The sequence below is a fragment of the Fistularia commersonii genome, chromosome 8, assembly GCF_037954325.1.
Source record: "Fistularia commersonii isolate RoL2024-O1a breed Wild chromosome 8, RoL_Fcom_v1.0, whole genome shotgun sequence".
Classification (NCBI taxonomy): domain Eukaryota; kingdom Metazoa; phylum Chordata; class Actinopteri; order Syngnathiformes; family Fistulariidae; genus Fistularia; species Fistularia commersonii.
The window spans coordinates 13,381,122-13,399,971 of NC_141291.1; the positions used below are offsets into that span (position 1 = coordinate 13,381,122).

General features: G+C 41.3%; 1 protein-coding gene across 2 annotated transcripts in view; it reads left to right on the forward strand.

The window, feature by feature from the left end:
- ncoa2 (nuclear receptor coactivator 2) overlaps window positions 1-18,850 on the forward strand; it is a 66,617-nt gene that overhangs the window by 33,525 nt on the left and 14,242 nt on the right. For both annotated transcript variants that reach the window (XM_086151262.1, XM_086151263.1), the window contains exons 5-11: window positions 6,226-6,329; window positions 10,020-10,197; window positions 11,712-11,900; window positions 14,749-14,850; window positions 16,101-16,241; window positions 16,363-16,510; window positions 16,820-18,176. In XM_086151262.1, the coding sequence (XP_086007388.1) occupies window positions 6,226-6,329; window positions 10,020-10,197; window positions 11,712-11,900; window positions 14,749-14,850; window positions 16,101-16,241; window positions 16,363-16,510; window positions 16,820-18,176 (2,219 nt within the window). The remainder of the gene's footprint in view (window positions 1-6,225; window positions 6,330-10,019; window positions 10,198-11,711; window positions 11,901-14,748; window positions 14,851-16,100; window positions 16,242-16,362; window positions 16,511-16,819; window positions 18,177-18,850) is intronic.

Here is an 18,850-nt window from a genome sequence, read left to right on the forward strand (position 1 = left end):
GTTGAATTTTCCAAAAAAAAAAGATTTCTCTGTTTGTATCTTTGGGGTACAAAGACCAAATCCCTCTCAAACAAGACATAAACTTCAGGGGGAAAAAAGATATGTAAACCTGTGCAGGGGAAAACAGAAAAATAAATAGATTCATATAAGATAGAAAATTCTAACTAATCTACTAAGTTTGGAATCCTGCATTTTCTTAATTTGTAACTATGACATTTTTTATTAATCAGTGTTTATTCACTAGAACCCAAGATTGGATCTCTTAGAAGAAGCTCATCATATCTATTAAAGACAAATTGTGAAGTTTTGAGTAAAATTGGTCCATCCATGAGTGAAAGCAGTCAAATGTCTGGTTGACAGAGAGCAGGCAGCTCCAGTTATATCGGCCTGATGTCATCTTGTTTTATGTGACTCATTGTGTTATGTAATGGTGAGCGGTATGTATCCAAAAACACATGCAAACTCTGGCTACTGTTTCTGAGTCCCTTCAAGCTCCTGTATCCTTACCTCTATACTTGCTCCTTCAGTCCCTTCAACCCTTTCTTTTCTGAGATTTGCACATTTGGCTAGAGTTACATCTCCTGCCTGCCTATGAAGGCATAACAGTGTTTACTCAGCAGCCACAGATGAAAGAGCTAAACATTGCATGTTTCCTGCCTTGCTATTGAAGTCTAGAGAACAAATTAGAGACACCTTTTTACAGTTAAAGGATTGTTGCTTAAATTCATCAAGCACAAATCACAAGGGCTGACAATTCACCAAGCATTTTTTTGACCTGGTAGATCCAGCAAAGAAACTGAAAACATATATTTAAATTTAGATTACATGCACGTCCTATGCATCACTAGCATATTCCTACCTTTATTTATCTTGCCCTTCATTTCTGTAATGAACATTACAAAAGTGATTTAAAATCTTTTGTGTGAGCTTTGCAAAGGGGCTTGTGATAATCTCAATTTATTGTGACATTGATAATTAATTACACTGATGTAACTGAATAAATCTCTCTGACCGATGTCGCAATGCCACAGAGACGTGCAATACAGCAACAATACCCTCTTAAAAAGTGACCTCTCAAACAAAATATTATACATATCAGTATTTGTTCAGCTCAATGTGTCTGCCTGCATATATTTCCTAATTTAAGTTCGGAGGAAGTTGTGTACTCAGCATAAACGTTTATCAAAGTGTTGTTCTCTAGCAGCCTGTTGTGTGTGATGAACAATATGTTGAGTAAGGTTATCTTTATGGTGTCTTTAAAGTAATAACGTAGCTATGAGTTTTACAGCTTTCTTTATAATCCTTGCCGATACAGAGAAGTGTTAGCTTGGAGTGGGGATGACTGAGCTGCAGTGGAGTTTAGTGCATCAATGATTCTCTATCTCTCAGTCTCTCTGTAATGTCTCGTGTAGTTCTTCAACGGACAGAGCTCGTGGGCTAGTACTGACAGTGAGTGATGGGTCTTCACCGGGGGCAGCGTGGCCAGTGTACTGAGCCCCGCTGGGCCTGGGGAGAGCCTGCTGATGCACTCATTATTAATGTTGAAAGAGAAAAGTATCGGCCTATGTGGTGTTGTGCAAGTCCACCTTACAGGCAGAACCCGCATTTGTATCAGCATTTGCAGAACAAACGCAAAGGATTTATTTTAATTGTCTTTCATCCCATAAGTTCTGACCATGTGGTCAGCCCATTTTGGCTGAGTGCAACAGCAAAATATGTCCCCTGAAACAGTCCACTCATCATCATCTCCAAAAGTAGGGCAGTCCATGCTCATGGCATAAGGCTTCTCTGTGGTAATTAACTCAATTACTCATAGAGCACCATAGTTCAGGTACCAGCCAGTGTCTTGTCAGGCCCAGATGTTCACTTTCTACAAACTTGATAATGGCTTAAATCTGTTATCCTGGTTTTTGGCTTTTTATTTACATTTTCAGTAAGATTAGCACATATATATGTCCATCCATCTCCTACCGCTTATCCTGCTTTCAGGGTCATGGGGGATACCAGCTGTCTATCCCATCCTGGACTGGTTACCAGTCAATCCACATACAAAAACAGACAACATTCACTCACTCTGCAATTTTCCCACTTAACCTGCTGCATGTTTTTGGACTGTGGGAGGAAACAGACACGGGTAGAATATGAAAACGCCACACAGAAAGGTATCCCTTGTCAGAATCAAACCAGGTCCCTTCGTGCTGTGAGGCTGAAGCGCTAACTACTGTGCCACCACAGTGAATCAACCTTTTCCATCTAACCCTATTCTTTATCCTCCCCTCTCACACCAACTACCTTCATATCCTCTCTCATTACATTCATAAATCCGCTCTTTCGCCTTTCTCTAAACCTCCTAGCTGGCAACTCCAATTCCAGCATCCATCTACCAATATATTAACCATACCCCCCCTACATGACCGACAATCTCAGTCTGGCTTCTCAGGTTTTCTCTCCAAAACATCTAACGTGCCGTCCCTCTGATGGACTCATTCCTGATCCTATCCATCCTGGTCACTCCCAAAGAGAACATCTGCATTTTCAGCTCTGTCTTTTCTTCAATGCTGCTGTGTCACAGCTAACATTCACGTCCTGCACCAGTCTAACATATTTCTCTGCCACTCCAGACTTCTTCATACAATACCAGAGTTCCTCTCTCAGGACCCTCTTCTATGCTTTTTCTAGGTCTACAAAAGTACATTTCAGCTCCCTCTAACCTTCTCTATTTCTCTGTACTTCTCTGTTCTCTGTACTTCTCTATTTGCAGTCTCAAAGCAAATACTGCATCTGTAGTACTCTTTCTAGTTATGAAGCCATACTGCTGCTCACAAACGATGACTTCTGCTCTCAGTCTAGTTTCTACTACTCTTTCACATTACTACATTGTATGACTCATCAACCTTTTTCATTACAGCAATTCTGCACATTCCCCTTATTCTTAAAAAATGTGCATCATCATACTTCTCCATTCCTCAGGTATCTTCTCACTTTAAGATCTTGTTGAATCATCTAGCAAAAAAGTCTACCCCTGCCTATCCTAGACACTTCCATACCTCCACAGGTATACCATCAGGACCAACTGCCTTTCCACTTTTCATCCTCTTCAATGCCTTCCTCACTTCACTTCTACTAATCTCTTTGTGGTCTACAACAATCACCTCTTCTACCCTTCACTCTCTTTCGTTTTCCTCATTCATCAGCTGTTCAAAGTACTCTTTCCATCTTCCCATCACTCTTCTAGCACCTGTCAATACATTTCCTTCTATATCTTTAATCACCCGGACCTGCTGTACTTCTTTTCCATCTCGAATTGCCAAACTGTATAAATCATTCTCTCCCTCCTTACTGTTCAGCCGAGCATACAAGTCATTGTTTGCCCTTTGTTTTGCCTTTGCTACCTCTTTCTTTACCTGTATCTCCCTGTACTTCTGTAAGCCCTCTTCAATCCCCTCAGTATCCCACTTCTTTGCTAACAGCTTTCTTTGTATATACTCCTGCACTTCCTCATTCCACCACCAAGCCTCCTTATCTACTTTCCTTCCAGATGACAGACCAAGCATCTCCTACCTGTCTCCCTGATTACATTAGCTGAAGTTGTCCAGTCATCTGGAAGCTCTCCCTGACCATCCAGAGCCTTTCTCAACTACTCCCTGAAAACCATGGAACACTCCTCCCTTTTTAGCTTCGACCACTTTGTCCCCTGCTCTGCCTTTGTCCTTTTGATCGTCCTTGTCACCACAGTCCTCCTACAAACCACCCTCCTGTGCTGTCTGGCTACACTCTCATCTACCACTACTTTTGTAGTCCGTGATCTTTCATATCATATCCTCCATACAAGACGTAGTCTACCTGCATGCTCCTACTCCCACCCCTACCCTATTTTGTTGTCTTTTCTGGGAAAAAAAGTGTACACTACAGCCATTTCCATACCTTTTGCAAAATCTACCACCTTCTGTCCCTCTGTGTTCCTATCCTGGATACCAAATCTGCCCATCACTACTTCTATAGGTTAACAGCACCAGGCCAGGCCTCGACTGATTCGGTATGAGATTGTTAGGTTTGATTAGCATATTTCGTTTTAGCAAATGTTGTATGCCTGATGTCCTTCCTGACCCAACCCTCAACTTAGATATATATAAAAGCACCTCTCTGAAATAGAATATCCTACTGGAATGTGGTCATAAAGAGACATAAGTTGTGTTTTTTTATAGCCAGCTAACATTGAAGAAAAGGTGACCAATGGCTGAAAAGTGAGAATGTTCTTAGCCTTACAAGTAATACAATGTCCAGTCTGTAGAAATTGGAGGTTGTCTACAACCTGACCTACTGAAACTCTTCATTTTTTATATCTCCCTCAGTTATAGTGAGGAAGCAGAGGCACATTGTAATAAAATTCCGCATTTGTGGTGGGTATTAATTCTGAGGAATTCATTTCATGAATGAATTTGATATTTTTCAGCTTGTCCTGCCAGTTGGCACAAACAGTTCACACTAATAATCATAGATGCGCATGTGAAACATCAAGAAGCTAAGACTGTTCTGATTCAAGATTACAATTTTTTGTCAAAATAGCGGGTGTAATAAGTCTTCAAGGGAACCAACAAGTATTAAAAGTTGCTTTTGGGGCTCAAATTATCTTTGTTATTGGCAAAGTTCTAGAGTTTCAAATCCAGTAAGATAGTCAGGTCAAAACATATTTGTGCTTCCATTTTACACACAGACAGCTGTAATTGTTTTAAATAACCGTTAGATGTACCTAATCCTTCACTTATTCTTCATTGTGACTTGGGTATAAATAAAAAAGTTGTCTGTATTTGATTATCAAATAGCATCCAAAGTGTGACCTTTTCATTTGACACTCAATTTGAAAAATGGGAACTTCCATGTACCCCATTCTTTGTAAAGAACAAGCCATTTGGCTCAAGGAAAGCCTCTGACAAATGTTTTGTATATCCAATGAAAATCTGAAAATGATCTCTTGCCTTTTAGATTTGGTTATTTCAGAAAGCACTATAATGTGTTTACAATTCAGTCACTCTTAAGCAGCCAAATGTCCTCCTTAATCCTTTTACACAGAAACCATCTGGATGGACATCAGCTCAGTTCCTGTCAATGTGATATTTCAGTCATAATCAAAAGAACATCCTTTGAATTAGACATAGATTCAAACTTGGAATGAAAAATGAACCAATAAGTTTTCAAAAGTTTTTGGCAGTTACTGTAACAGATTTTTCAGATGAACTTTGCTTTGATCATTATTACCATGTTAGCTTTGGGGAAATGTGAAATTAAGTCATAACTTTCAGTATGATAGCATAATGTTAACATAGACTTGCTTTCTAAGGATCAATGCAATCTCCATAATGGAAGGAATAATTAAGTCAGTTTCAAGAAATAACACAAACATTGAAAATAATTTATGAAAGTTACCATACATACATACATACATCCAATATGATATTGAACAAATATACTTATCAACTGCAATCAGACTTTGATCCCCTGTTTTGTATTCCCGTTTAAGATGTCTTCTATGTGTACAGTTGCTGGCATCTGGTTTAAAAAAACTAGCATAAATATACACCTCAGTGTGTCCAAAATTCTTATAGGTCATACTTACACTGAAACTGTTTGTTTGGGAACACTACATAATATACCATTTTCAAAAGAGACTCAACCCACACAAGGACTCAAAGGCCTCAAGCATGCTATTTATTTTGTTTATGCCTTCAGTAGGTGTTTTAGGTCCATATAGTACAGGTTGTTATTATTGTAGTTTCATTTTAACAAATTGGCTGGAACGCTGGAAGTTCTTCAGGGATCACAGAATTATTTTTGTTTTACTTTATTCACTTCTCAGTACCCCTTTGATTTTCTGAGGTCTGCTTTTGAAGATACCTATCCAGATCGGGCAACTCCATTTTGTAATTTACACACTGTCAGTGTTCCCACAATTGCCTCTTTTTGCACATAACAATACAGCCTATCCTACATTAACAACCTGTCACTGTGTTTGTTACTCTGAGCTAAGGCTTGAGCCATGGCAACATGTGTAACAAAGGGACAAAATGTGTTTTCATTGAACTGGAAAGGATCTTGTTAAAAAACTTGTCACAGCGAACTATGTGGGTCAGGTTTTGGCATTTTTCCACTGAGTTGAAACAGTGACCCATAGGGTTGTGTTTAGGTTCAGAGTAATTTAACACTTGCCGTTTACTTTTCTGATAACAGAGAAAGCAGCAGCAGCCAATGAGGAGGAGGTGCAGAAGGCTGATGTGTCATCAACTGGCCAAAGTGTGATTGACAAAGATGCCTTGGGACCAATGATGCTGGAGGTAGGATTAATACTGAACAACTGAAGCACTTCTCTGAGAGTGATCATCATACAGGATGCGCATGCTGATTTCTCTTATTGAAATCATGATTGATTTATATTTATGTTAAATAGTGCTGTCCAAAGGAATCAATCCCAAAAGAGCCAGTATGTGTGTGAGTGTAGCTGTGTGGAGTAAAAGCTGCCAGCATCTTGTATCTGCCCTGGATTGGCTGTAAATCACGAAGCAGAGCAATGGCCTCATTGTCCTGCAGAGGGCCACTGAAGTGCTTACGTATAATGGCAAAGAAAGCAACAGCCTGGCGAATGAATCACTCCATTGAGCCTGTCCTCGCACTCACTTCCTCCCTCCCTTTCTCTCTCTTACTTGTTCAATTCAGTTTTCTCTCTCCCTCTCATCTTCTCTTCATTCGCCTCTAGATCTGGTCCTGTCATGGAATATTTATAGCTCTCCTGGTCCAGCGTCACTGAATCGACATACTGGCTCGCGGCTAAATATAGCCCAGTGCTGCTTGCATGCTTTCCCATCTGTCAACAGCCCCAAAACACAGCGATCAGCCATTCACACCCGCTCTGCTCTAGCAATGTCCCCATCCGCCAGCCCGGACTCATTAGAGGATGCACTGAGAGGAATGGCTGCCGGCAGGAAATGCACCCACGTGCCCCACGACCCTCCTCCCAGACCCTCCTCTGCCCTCTCATGTAGACTCGCAGATTGACGTGTTAACCTTCTGGAATCAACTCTCACTCTGTCACATGACTGTTAACAGATACTTTGCAGTCTTGGTGGACAGCTTCATTTTCTTGCTTTTGCGTGATTCGGCTGCATTGTTTTATCTAATGGAAGTGTTTCTTTCACTTCACAAAATAGGGTAGCCTCCTTGAATTATAATTGCGTAATTTTGACTTTGGCAAACTGAATAAAGACTGGAAAACAATGCAACTTAATCTTCAAGGTATTACTGACAAGTGTGTCACTGAACATGCATCAGAACATTTCTGTCTTCTAAGTTAAAGAACCACTTGGGAGAGTTGTCTACAAGGATATTATTGACAGTAAAAATCATTGAAATACAGAACCTGTAAGTATTAAGTATGTGAAGCATAATCCTTAGGTTCTGAGTAGAAATGACTTTTGAGTAGGCTTTTCTTTGGATTCAGGTAAACAGTTTTTGTCAGAGAACAAAAGACGTGAAACATTTCGGTGCTGCGACTTCAGTTTCAAAGCCATACAATCATACTTTTCTCTCCTGAAGTCCATCCTTCACCTCTATGTCTGCAGTTTAAAGTCAGACAGTGATACACATAGAAAATATATTTTTCAGGTACAGAAGAATACAAGGAATACAGCCTTCATTCCCAGAGGGTTCTCAATGTGTGCTAAAAAGACTCTCCTCCCCCCTGTATTTTATCTTTGGTCAAAACGCAAAACAGTTCTAAAGTCAGGACTGATAAAGCTTTCATCTTAGGTGCAACTCTTTGCCTAACCAGGAGCTACTTTTAGCTGTAGGATGTTCTTTATGTAATGTCCTGGATCTAGAGTGGCACTGGATGCATATTATATTTCAGTTGGTACCTAAAGGCTAATCAAATGTTAGTACCTACTGTGGGACGCAGCCTACAAAGTATATTGTCACACTGTAAATTTACCATGCCCAACTTGATCTAATGAGAAATCAGACCCCTCTTAAGTCTCTCCGTTATCAATAAACAAACAAAGAGGAGCTGGTGTGTCTCATAGTTCAGGGGTTTTACTTCTCCACTATTTTCTCCACCGTTTCTGTGGGCAGCGATCACTTTGTTACTAATACTATTCTAGTCACTAATCCTGTTTCATTCACATGTCTTTATTTGCCTTTTGTTTACAGTGCGTTTACATGCCTACTGCTGTTCTTGTATTATCCTTGCTATAATCAAATCAAGCATTTTATTTGCAACCTGTAAAACTTCTGTACTAATCCTTAAGGCAAGTCACTGATCAGGTGTCATAGTGTCTTTGACCTCAACAATTTATTGGCTGTCCATATTATTCTGATCAAGTCTCTGTCTGTGAATTAAATCATCATATTCCATGAGCCAAAATTTATTTTATTGCATTTTAATAGAAGGCTCACATTACACACAGTGTATAGATGTAAAATTATGTAATGATTCTTATTATTATTGATGTGACAGTTAAAAAATAAGAAAATATTGTATTAATCCCGTCGTGGAAATTTGGGGGGAAACTATACATGAAGAATATTCATCCTTCCTCATATAACAACTCCAACTCCACACTAGTTGTTTTATTATAACAGTCTATATCTGTATAAGGTTAACTATCAATACAAAAGGTTTGTTGAAATATTGAAAAACAATTTATTCATGCTGCATTTATTCATCAATTAGTGTATTTTAATTGCAAGCTTTTTGAATTAAGGTATCTGTTCAAAGAATTATGTATGTTTTTCTTCGACCTACTTTTTGAATACGTAGCCTTTTTCAAACAGAATGGACTTACACAGCCATGTAGCATTTTGGAACTGAGGCTGCTTCATGTAGTGATAGATGATATCTCCTTAAGTCTATTTTCAGCTCATGTCATGTTAATGCAGGCCAGGGAATATTCCATTCCAATTGATTGAACCTATAAGCTAGCAGCAAATTTAAATGATCATTAGCGTAAACAGCTCAGATATGATAAAATGATAGTGAAATCCATAGGAACATGTCGGTTAATGTAAAAAAAACCCATCAAGTCATATGGTAGTTCCTCTAACAACAAAGATGAGTACCAAATAACTTGGCAGAAGTCTTCTGTCTCTTATATTGACTGCACATTTTTTCAGCCACCAGACCTCTCCTCTCAGAGCTGTGGGTGATTTGATGGCCTAATTGCCACCATCTTGTCTGTAATGGATGACCTGGGGCTGTATTCTTTCAATTAAGTGCTCCTCCTCCTCCACATCTTCTTTTTCTGCTGCCACATGCTTTTACACAGCTTTGTACTAGCCACACTGATGGCAAGCATCTGCAGGAGTAAAGGCTGTATCCAGCACATAGTTTGCAAATCACATCATTTTCAAAACAGTGTATGGGACTATTACATATTATGCAATTCAGTTAGACTCTGCTTGAAGTTTCATTATGGTATGTGCATGCCAGCTGAAATACAGCAGTCCCATTCCAAGCAGAGTAGTCACAAAAGGCACGACACAGAATATACTGAACAATGAGCAAACTTGTGAATTTCCAAACAGTTCTTTGAACAGCTTTTTTTTCTAATTAATCACTGCTGCATTGCTTAAATGCAGTAAAGAATCTAAATGATCTGCATCTCTCTGCAAGAGAAAAAAAAGTGTTGACATTACAATCTTTTGGAAACAGCAATGTTTCTGTAAGACTCAGCTTGAAATAATAACTGAAGTGCTTCATTAAATGTTGCTGTTTGTTAGCAGCCTAAATTTGTGGAGCGGCATTGGGACAGGGAATTCTTATATTATGGAAGTCACATAATACTAGGTTTTTTTTGCTGACACAAGACTAACCCCAGCACCCATACCCTATTTTGCATATCATTCAGGCACTAGATATGCACTGCGTAATTTCATCATTTATTTATTTGTTTATTTATGCTAACAGTGGCCACTGTCAACACAAAAACACAAAAAAATCTGTTCTCATCTGTTGTTCTTTTTCTCCTTTTAAGGCCCTGGATGGTTTCTTCTTTGTGGTGAATATGGAGGGCAACATTGTGTTCGTGTCTGAGAATGTGACCCAGTACCTGCATTACAACCAAGAAGAGTTGATGAACACCAGTGTCTACAGTGTGCTTCATGTCGGGGATCATGCTGAGTTCATCAAGAACCTACTGCCCAAGTCCCTCGGTTAGCCTCAAGCTTATTTGACCCACCAGCATTTACTTTGCTCTCTGGCTTTTTGTCTTGCTAGGTCACATGGGTTTCAACACTCCCTGTTTTTTCTGTTTTCTTTGGCTGTCTGACTCTGCATGTATATGCTATATATTCCATCACCCCCACCCCTGCACAAAACCGAGCAGGCTCTAATTTACACCTTGTCCTCGTCTCTTGGTTTTTACAGTACATGAAGACTTGGTCACTTAGCACTGTTGCCTGTCTCGATCTGAGTCAAATTAAAAAGCTTCATTTTCCCCAAGTCAATGTCCTTGGGGCTTAATTTGTGGAAACCTTGCAAATGCAATATGCAAGACATAACTGAGCCACCTTCCCTGACATAAACCTCATTTAAAGGGTCATCCTCATGCATAAATACCAATTGATTCATCACTTTCTCTTTTGCTGATGCTCAGGCCAGACACATAATTAACTTCCTTTTTCAGCTTCTCTCCCTCCCTTGTTATTAACAATGGTCTCTTCCTATAGTCTAATCTGATGCCTGCCTTCCTTTGACTTTCCTCCACTTTATGTGTTACTTTTTTCCTGACACATACTCTCCCTATGTTCCCATTTTCCAATTGATACCATTTTGAAAATCACCTTTTCCAAACATTGGAAAACAGCCCTTGAAAACAGGCCATTTACTCTCTTACAAATAATACACCATTTTTTTTCTTTAACTCCTACGGTTTTGGCATTTCTACTTTGAAATCCACCTCCAACCTCTCCATCTCCTCTTTGCAGGAGGTATTTGTAATGTATGTCAGTGCACCCCATCAGGAGATTTTTCAAAGTCCCTTACCCCTTTCCTTTCCTCTCCTCTCCTCTGCTCTGCTTTGCTCTGCTCTTCTCTCCCGGTGCTTCGGATTGAGGTCTGAGTGCCCAGCCATCTGGGCGGGAGAGCAGCACGGAGCGAAGTACCCTGGAAACCATCAGTGTGCTGTGTCCCAGATACTGGGAGATTATCAATGCACTGAATGAGATCACAAACCAGATGGAGTGTGATGGGAATTTGCTAGAGTGAGAGGACTTGTGTGTCTGACTGTACATCTCTGATTTTTTCTTTTTGTGTGGGTATGTGACTTTTTGTGCGTGTGTGTGTGTGTGCAGATTTGTCCTCGCCTGTTTAAGTGTTGGAGAGAAGAAAAAAGACTGGCAGTCATGTTTTAGAGGACATACATATGGAGGCCTGGCTGTGATGCATGGCTGTGGATAGATGGCACAGGGCTCAGGGTTCCAACTGTTCATTACTGATCTCTACCCAGCAACTGCTCCTTGCCTTTTACACATTTTCTGCCTTCATTTGCACTGTCCTGCTCTCATTATGTCTTTCACTTGATGTGTGTTATCCTCTCTTGGCTCGCTCATTGCAGAATGTCTCTTTCCTATATTGTTTTTCAGTTTGGCTGTGATGAATTTTTTGTAAAATACATCGGTGATCTTGTATTTCATTTGTAATGCCCCCTTTGTCGCTCCCCTTGCAGTGAATGGTGTCCCATGGTCAAGTGAAGGCCCGCGGAGAAACAGCCACACTTTTAACTGCCGAATGCTGGTCAACCCCCACAGCGAAAGCCAGGATGAACCACATGAGCATGAGCCCCAGCAGCAAAAATATGAGACCATGCAGTGCTTCGCCGTATCGGAGCCCAAATCTATCAAGGAGGAAGGAGATGGTATGGACTTGCCAACGATGAGGAGTTGTGGGCTGAAAAAATGTAACAAAGAGATATAAGATGGTGTTATTTTTCATGCTGCACTTGATTGCAAAGTGTCATCACAATACTTAATACTGAGAGCCATACAGGCAGGCCTGGTTATCATGTATCATGGAGACCAGAGGTTCCCAACCCCTGGGCTGCAGACTGGTACCAGGCTGCAAAGAAGAAATAAGATTGTTTAAAATTTAATGTATTAATTTTAAATTAGATGTATTTTATTTTTGTTAGTCTTATGGGCATGGTATTTTGAAAATTTAGCGACTTCCGCCAGCAACTTTCTCACGCATTTGTCTCAATGAAAGGGTTTTTCAACGAGTAAGTTGGCAACCTAACCCTCGCTAAAAATTGCCTGCAAACAAATGTCACTGGAGAGTTTATTTGAAAAAAATTAGACACCTGAAGGGTGACCACAAAAAGAGCTGCATTTAAAAGAAAATATCAACAGTCCTACTTAAACGGGTTCATAACAACACATACACATCCTTGTTCTGCAAAAAGGTTGCCCAGGATGACTTTGGTGTGCAGCACTAAAAAGGTTGGTGTAGACCAGGGGTGGGCAAACTACGGCCCATGGGCCACATATGGCCCGTTGGTCTTTTTAATCCGGCCCACCAAAGATTGGTACAGAATTCATACTTGATGTGAATGATTGAATTATTGGGTCAGTGAATGTGGGAGCTCAAACAGGAGATTATTCATTTTTGGAGCTACTTGAGAACACTTGAGAATTTTCCTGAGCTGAATGGCACAGATTGGCCTTGTGATTTAGCCTTTACTGTGGACATAAGGACACACATGAATGAGCTGGACGTGAAGCTAAAGGGAAAAACTGGTTTGTGCATGAAATGCAAGCAAACGTCAGAACCTTAAAAACAAAGCTGGTTTTATTTTCAAAGCAAATGTCAGACGAGTCTGATATGTACTGTTAACAAATGCGTTTTGGTTTTTTTTATATGTATCATATCTTGTGCTGACCCGGCCCGTCTGTCAAATTTTACAAGTTATTGCCGCCCCTTAGCTAAAAAGTTTGCCCACCCCTGGTGTAGACCACAATTCAAAAATAGGGCCCTGTCTTACTTAAACTTGAACAGGGTGGTTGTAAACTTGTTTAAAAAAATCATTTTTTTTTCCTTTTTAAATCCATCTTTTAAATCCATACAATGCCAAAATGCAAATGTTTTTTTCATGCCACCTTTAGGTTTGACAAATGAAACCTACCCCATGTGACAGTTCACTGACTGCAGCAGAGATTAAAGCGCTGCTGAACATTTCAGAGTCCTCAAAGACTGTGTGAAAGATGTCTGTTGTAGTGCTTGATCGGTCATGCATTCACATTTAAATTTAACTGTATCAATGACATCCAGTGCTTTTCCATTGGCTGTGTAAGAGAAAAAGGGACATACAATCGATCTGAGCTGTGAAGTTGCACCTCAGCGGACATCATTGACAAGTTAAGAGACACATAGAGTTGAGGCTTGGCCTCTGTGATTAAAAGTTATCTAGAATTCACTTATATTCCTCATAAACGTTTGCCGTATGCTGCCGGAAACCAATGTCTTTCATAAAAGTGAGTATTGCCTCAAGGATGGAATCTTTTGATAACTTCCAAATACTGTCAGGCATGTTAATTCAACATTTTGAATATGTATCTGAAGACTGGAGCAGAGGAGGAGGTGCATTAGTGTCGGCCAACAAAGTAAACATCTGCTCACACTCTGGGAAATTATTGAAATTGTGTGTCTCCTCTGTGTTCATTTCTGTTCTCAATCATGAAGATGTAAAAGGACACCTGCAGTAGTTTTATGGCTGCAGACCAGACCTTTCAACTCTTGCACGTGGGCTATGTCAGCTCTTCGAGAAGTATTGAGTCATTTTGATCCCCTATGCATACCTTAACCTAATTTCAAAGTGAACTTGATAAGCTGCCACGAGGTCCCTTAGGCATAGCATATCTCTATAAGAACTTTAATAATTAGTCCAAACCCACATGCCTCAGATCGTATTTTGTGTCAACCTGTCTTTCTTTTGTTCCCCTGTGACTTGCAAGCAATGCTATGGCAAATAGACCAACTAGAACTTGGGCCAGAGTATTGCGTTGAAGGGGGGTGGGAGGGTCAATGATCAGTGGGTATAGTTACAGAGGAAGGAAGGAGAGTGAGAACTGAGAGAGATTCACAGATACAAATGCTGGGCCACCCAAGAGGGTGTTTACAAGTCCAAATGAGGGGTGTGCGTGTGTGCATATATGCGTGTGTGTAATTTTGAGAAATTTTATTGTACAATAGAATAAGGCTTCAGATTTTTTGGGGTCATTTTAAATATGGACATGTTGCTGTCATCTGTGTCTGCATGTTAGAGATAACACTGTGAAAGCTCTTCAAAATGTAGAGCTCGTGGAGGTGTTGTAAGCGTAAAATGGCAATAAAGGGGTGACCAGCCAGGGATACATGCACATTCGCATTCATGCACTTCTACACACACACACACACATACACACACGCATACACACACACACCTTCAAAGGTCTCACTTTATCATTTCCCTTGCCAGCAGTAGCTGCTCCTCCTCTTGAAAGGAGTGGAGTCCTGATCCCTATGCTCATTAATAACTGTATTAATTATGCTGCCTGGGAATAACATGCATTTCATTTTCTTTCCCTCCCTCTGTCTATGTCATTTATACCCCTCTCCTCCCTTCTTCTCTCTCCCATCCCCCCCTTATCCCTTCCATTTCTTTTCTGTTCCTTTGTTACATCTTCTGCCTGGTCATTTTCTCCTCTCTTGTCTTTTCTTTTATCACCCAGACTTTCAGTCATGCCTCATCTGTGTGGCTCGCCGGGTGCCCATGAAGGAAAGACCCATGCTTCCAATGCATGAGAGTTTCACTACACGTCAAGACCTACAAGGTATACATATTGCTTATGTTAAAGAGTTAAAGGGGATATTATGTAGACAATATGAATAAAATGTATGTATCTTTCTCTCAAAAAGAAAAGTGTCGCTATGTAAATTTATCTCATATTTCTAATTACCATTGCAACTCCCTCTATCAATGGGCATATAATTTTCACACCTGCAACTTTTAAAATACCGTAAAGCTTTTCCCTCCAGTACAAAAATTACATAGAGTCGTAACTCATGTTAACAGTCCATAAATCACTTCACACTCAAGCTCAGATATTTGATGATTATTATACCCTTGATAAAGACCCGAAGGATTCAGCGCATTCCTTGAACCTGCCTTTGTCTTCAGTCTGGGAGGTAAAGAACCTGTCTGAACACTGATACAGAGAAGCAGACAGATGTCTTGTCCTTCACAAGGACCTTGATGTGTTTATTTCCTTTGTGTGACAAACACACAAACACAGATGTACACCTAACACAAATTATTCAACATAGCTCATCACTGTTATTATTGATTATAGGTGCCCACCCACACTGTTATAAGTGTGTATCATTCATGCTCCCTCTCGCACACACACACACACACACACACACACACACACACACACACACACACGTGTCTATGTGTGTGATTGTGTGGGTGGCCATCTTGAGGGACAGCATCATTATAAGTATCTTAATATTCAAAGTCTGTTTGAATATTAAATTTGAAGTGAAAAAAAGAAAAATTGTCCATGAGAGCTTGCAGAGGACATTTATGATTCCACTGACAAGTCTTTACTCTGTCCTAACAGCTGTCACTCGCACAGCAGTCTGCTTGTCAGCCTTTTAAATGCATCATTGCCTCCATTCAGTGAGGGACAACTGTACAAAGCTGAGTGGGGGGATTTATACAAATGTAGCATGCTTACATTTGTTGGAGTCTTAATCATTTGAGATAGGACACCCTGGACCATGAAATAAATCCTGTTACAATTAATTGGTGTGCAAATGTGATGTTGTGTTCCACAGACATATTTATTGAAAACTTAATTACTACTGGCTTTAAATTTATCACATAGTCAATAATCATAGACCACAGAAAACCTCTCCTCACAATGTCATGTCATAGGGGGTGTTTATAAGCTATATGGAGGGCTGTAATTTTGAGCTCTACAAGTGGTTTTGGTGAGACTCTTCCAGTTTAACTGATATGAGTTCAGTTAGAAATGGTTTCCGCCATGTCTGATTTTAGTTATTTCTCCCCCTCTAGGTAAGATAACATCCCTTGATACAAGCCTGCTACGGGCATCAATGAAGCCTGGTTGGGAGGATCTAGTGAGACGTTGCATCCAGCGGTTCCACTTGCAAAATGATGGAGAGATGTCATTTGCCAAGAGGCATCAGCAGGAAGGTAAGCGAAGAGCATCTTCTCTGATTAGATTTTGAGTTACCTATTTTGAATTGAACAATGCACAATTAAAGATGTTGTGTGGCATTATCATTTCATGTAACTTTATTTTCTGTTTCCCAAGTGCTCCGCCACGGCCAAGCATTTAGCCCAATCTACCGCTTCTCCCTTTCCGATGGAACCATCGTTTCAGCCCACACCAAGAGCAAATTGGTGCGCTCAGCTGCCACCAATGAACCACAGCTCTATATGTCTCTGCACATTTTACAGAGGTGTGTCTCATTAACTTAAACACCTTGGCATGAACTTACATACGTCAACACTGATGCACTGCAGCTAGTAATAACACATTTTCACTATTGTGTCTACGAGATGTACAGTATGAACCAATGTTTGCCATAGATGTACTTTTAAGCCACGTGGTTTTTACTGATAATGTCAAAAGTTAAAAAAAAATAAATAAAAAATGATAGTAAAATCCCCTCATGAAATAAATACTGTTTCTTGGCAAAGGTAGAGAACCTGTCTTTACCTCTTCTACGTGTAATGCATTTCCATATCATCTGTGTTTGTACCTCTAGGGAGCAAACAGTATGTGGAATGGGTCAGGACATGGGTCCCAGCAGTCAAGCCACAGGAATGGCTCCTAAACCAATGAATTCCTCCACTCCCTCCATGACTCCTCCAACCCCAGGCAGTTTGCCAGGTTCAGGACCTCAGGGCCAAGACACTAACATCAGCAGCAACAGCACGCCTTTCTCCCCACCAGGCTCTGCTGGTCCCAGAGAGCCAGCAGCCATGGGGGGTCACATGCAGGGCTATCATTTTGGCTGTCCTCCACCTCACAACCACACCGGGGGCATGCAACCACCACAGCAGGGCCAAAACTGGAGAATGAACAGCCCCTCTCGGGCAAGCCCCAGCCCAGCCGGTGGACCCCATCCTCCTCAGCAGAACTCTATGCTGTCTCCCAGGCACCGTGGTAGTCCTGGAGGAGCTGGTAGCCCCCGTGTCGCAGGGGGCCTACATTCCCCCACCCCAGTAGGGATGTGTGGGAGTGGTCCTGGTGTTGCAGGTAGTAGTAGTAACACGACAAGTACCCATGCTAACAGCTACACTAGCAGTTCCCTGTCAGCTCTGCAAGCCCTTAGTGAGTGCCATGGTGTCGGACATGGGCATGGACCCCCTCATGCACACACACTTGGGTCTCCAGACAGGAAGATCGGCTCTCCAGCTGGGGTCACACAGGGGCCAGGAGTAAACACTCATCTAATGTCAAAGCTTGGAGGCAATGCTGGAGTAACTGGTGGTGCTGGAGATTCATTTGGCCCTCACACAGATATTGGTCAGGGGCACATCCAGGGTCAAACAGAAAGCAGCCAGGCTGAACTGAAGGAGGAAAGGGAAGGACCCCTTGACAGCCATGACACTAACAATCGTCCTCATGACAACAAGGGCCACACCAAACTGCTGCAACTTCTGACCACCAAGCCAGAACCCCTGGAGACACCTCTGTCCCCTAATGCTACAGGTGAAGGCAAGGACCAGTCTGGGACAGGAGTCCGAGGAGGTCATACAGTTGGAAATACTCACGCCACTTCCTTGAAAGAAAAACACAAGATCCTCCACCAACTGCTCCAGAACAGTACATCCCCTGTGGACCTAGCCAAGCTCACTGCAGAGGCTACAGGCAAAGAGCTTGGCCAGGAGCAAATGCAAGGTGCCGCAGCTTCTGGGGCAGAAATCACTCCAAAGCAAGAGCCCTTGAGCCCCAAGAAAAAAGACAACGCCCTTCTACGCTACCTACTGGATAAGGATGACTCTGTGCCGAAGGACAAGGTCCCCAAGCTTGAGCCAGGGGAGGTGAAGGTCGAAGGGGGGAAGCACTCGCTTATCAAAGCAGAGAAGCAAGACGCAGGATACGACCGAGCTGAACGGGTACGTTCTTACAGAAAGACAGCAGCACTTCGATTGAGCTATTAAACTTCAAAATATTTTTGTTTTCTCTGGGCCGCTCAGCAATGCAATGCTAACATGATCGCCTCACAACAAGAAGGTTCCCAGTTTTATTCTGACAGGTGCATTTCTGTGTGGAGTTTATTCATTCTCCCTGTGTGTGTGTGTGGGATTTCAATGGGTTCTCAGGTTTTCACCCTAGTCCAAAAACACCCAGTAGGTTCACTAAAGACTCTAAATTGTCTGTAGGTGTGAATGAGAGAGTAAATGTTGGTACCTGTGGCCCTGTGATTGACCATACCAGGGTGGATCCTTCCTCTCTACTAGTAATAGCTAGGATTGGCTCCAGTCCCACCGCGTTGCTGAGTGAACAATAAGCAGTATACTGTAGACACTGAATGTGTGAACATGTTGCTTGTGGGAAAGAAAGCAGTTTTCTGTGGCTTTAAATGATGAAAGAACTGAAGCTGTTCCCAAGTTGTTTTTGTAACCTTCATCTCCTCATCTTTCTTGCCATTTGCTGCACTATTTTGCTCCTCGTCTTTGCCATTCCTTCCATTAAGAATGTTACAAGCTGTCATACAGTAGGTGGAGCCGTTGAGACCTCAGAATTAATTTCCTCAATGTATACATTGAGTTGGTAAAACTTGACATGA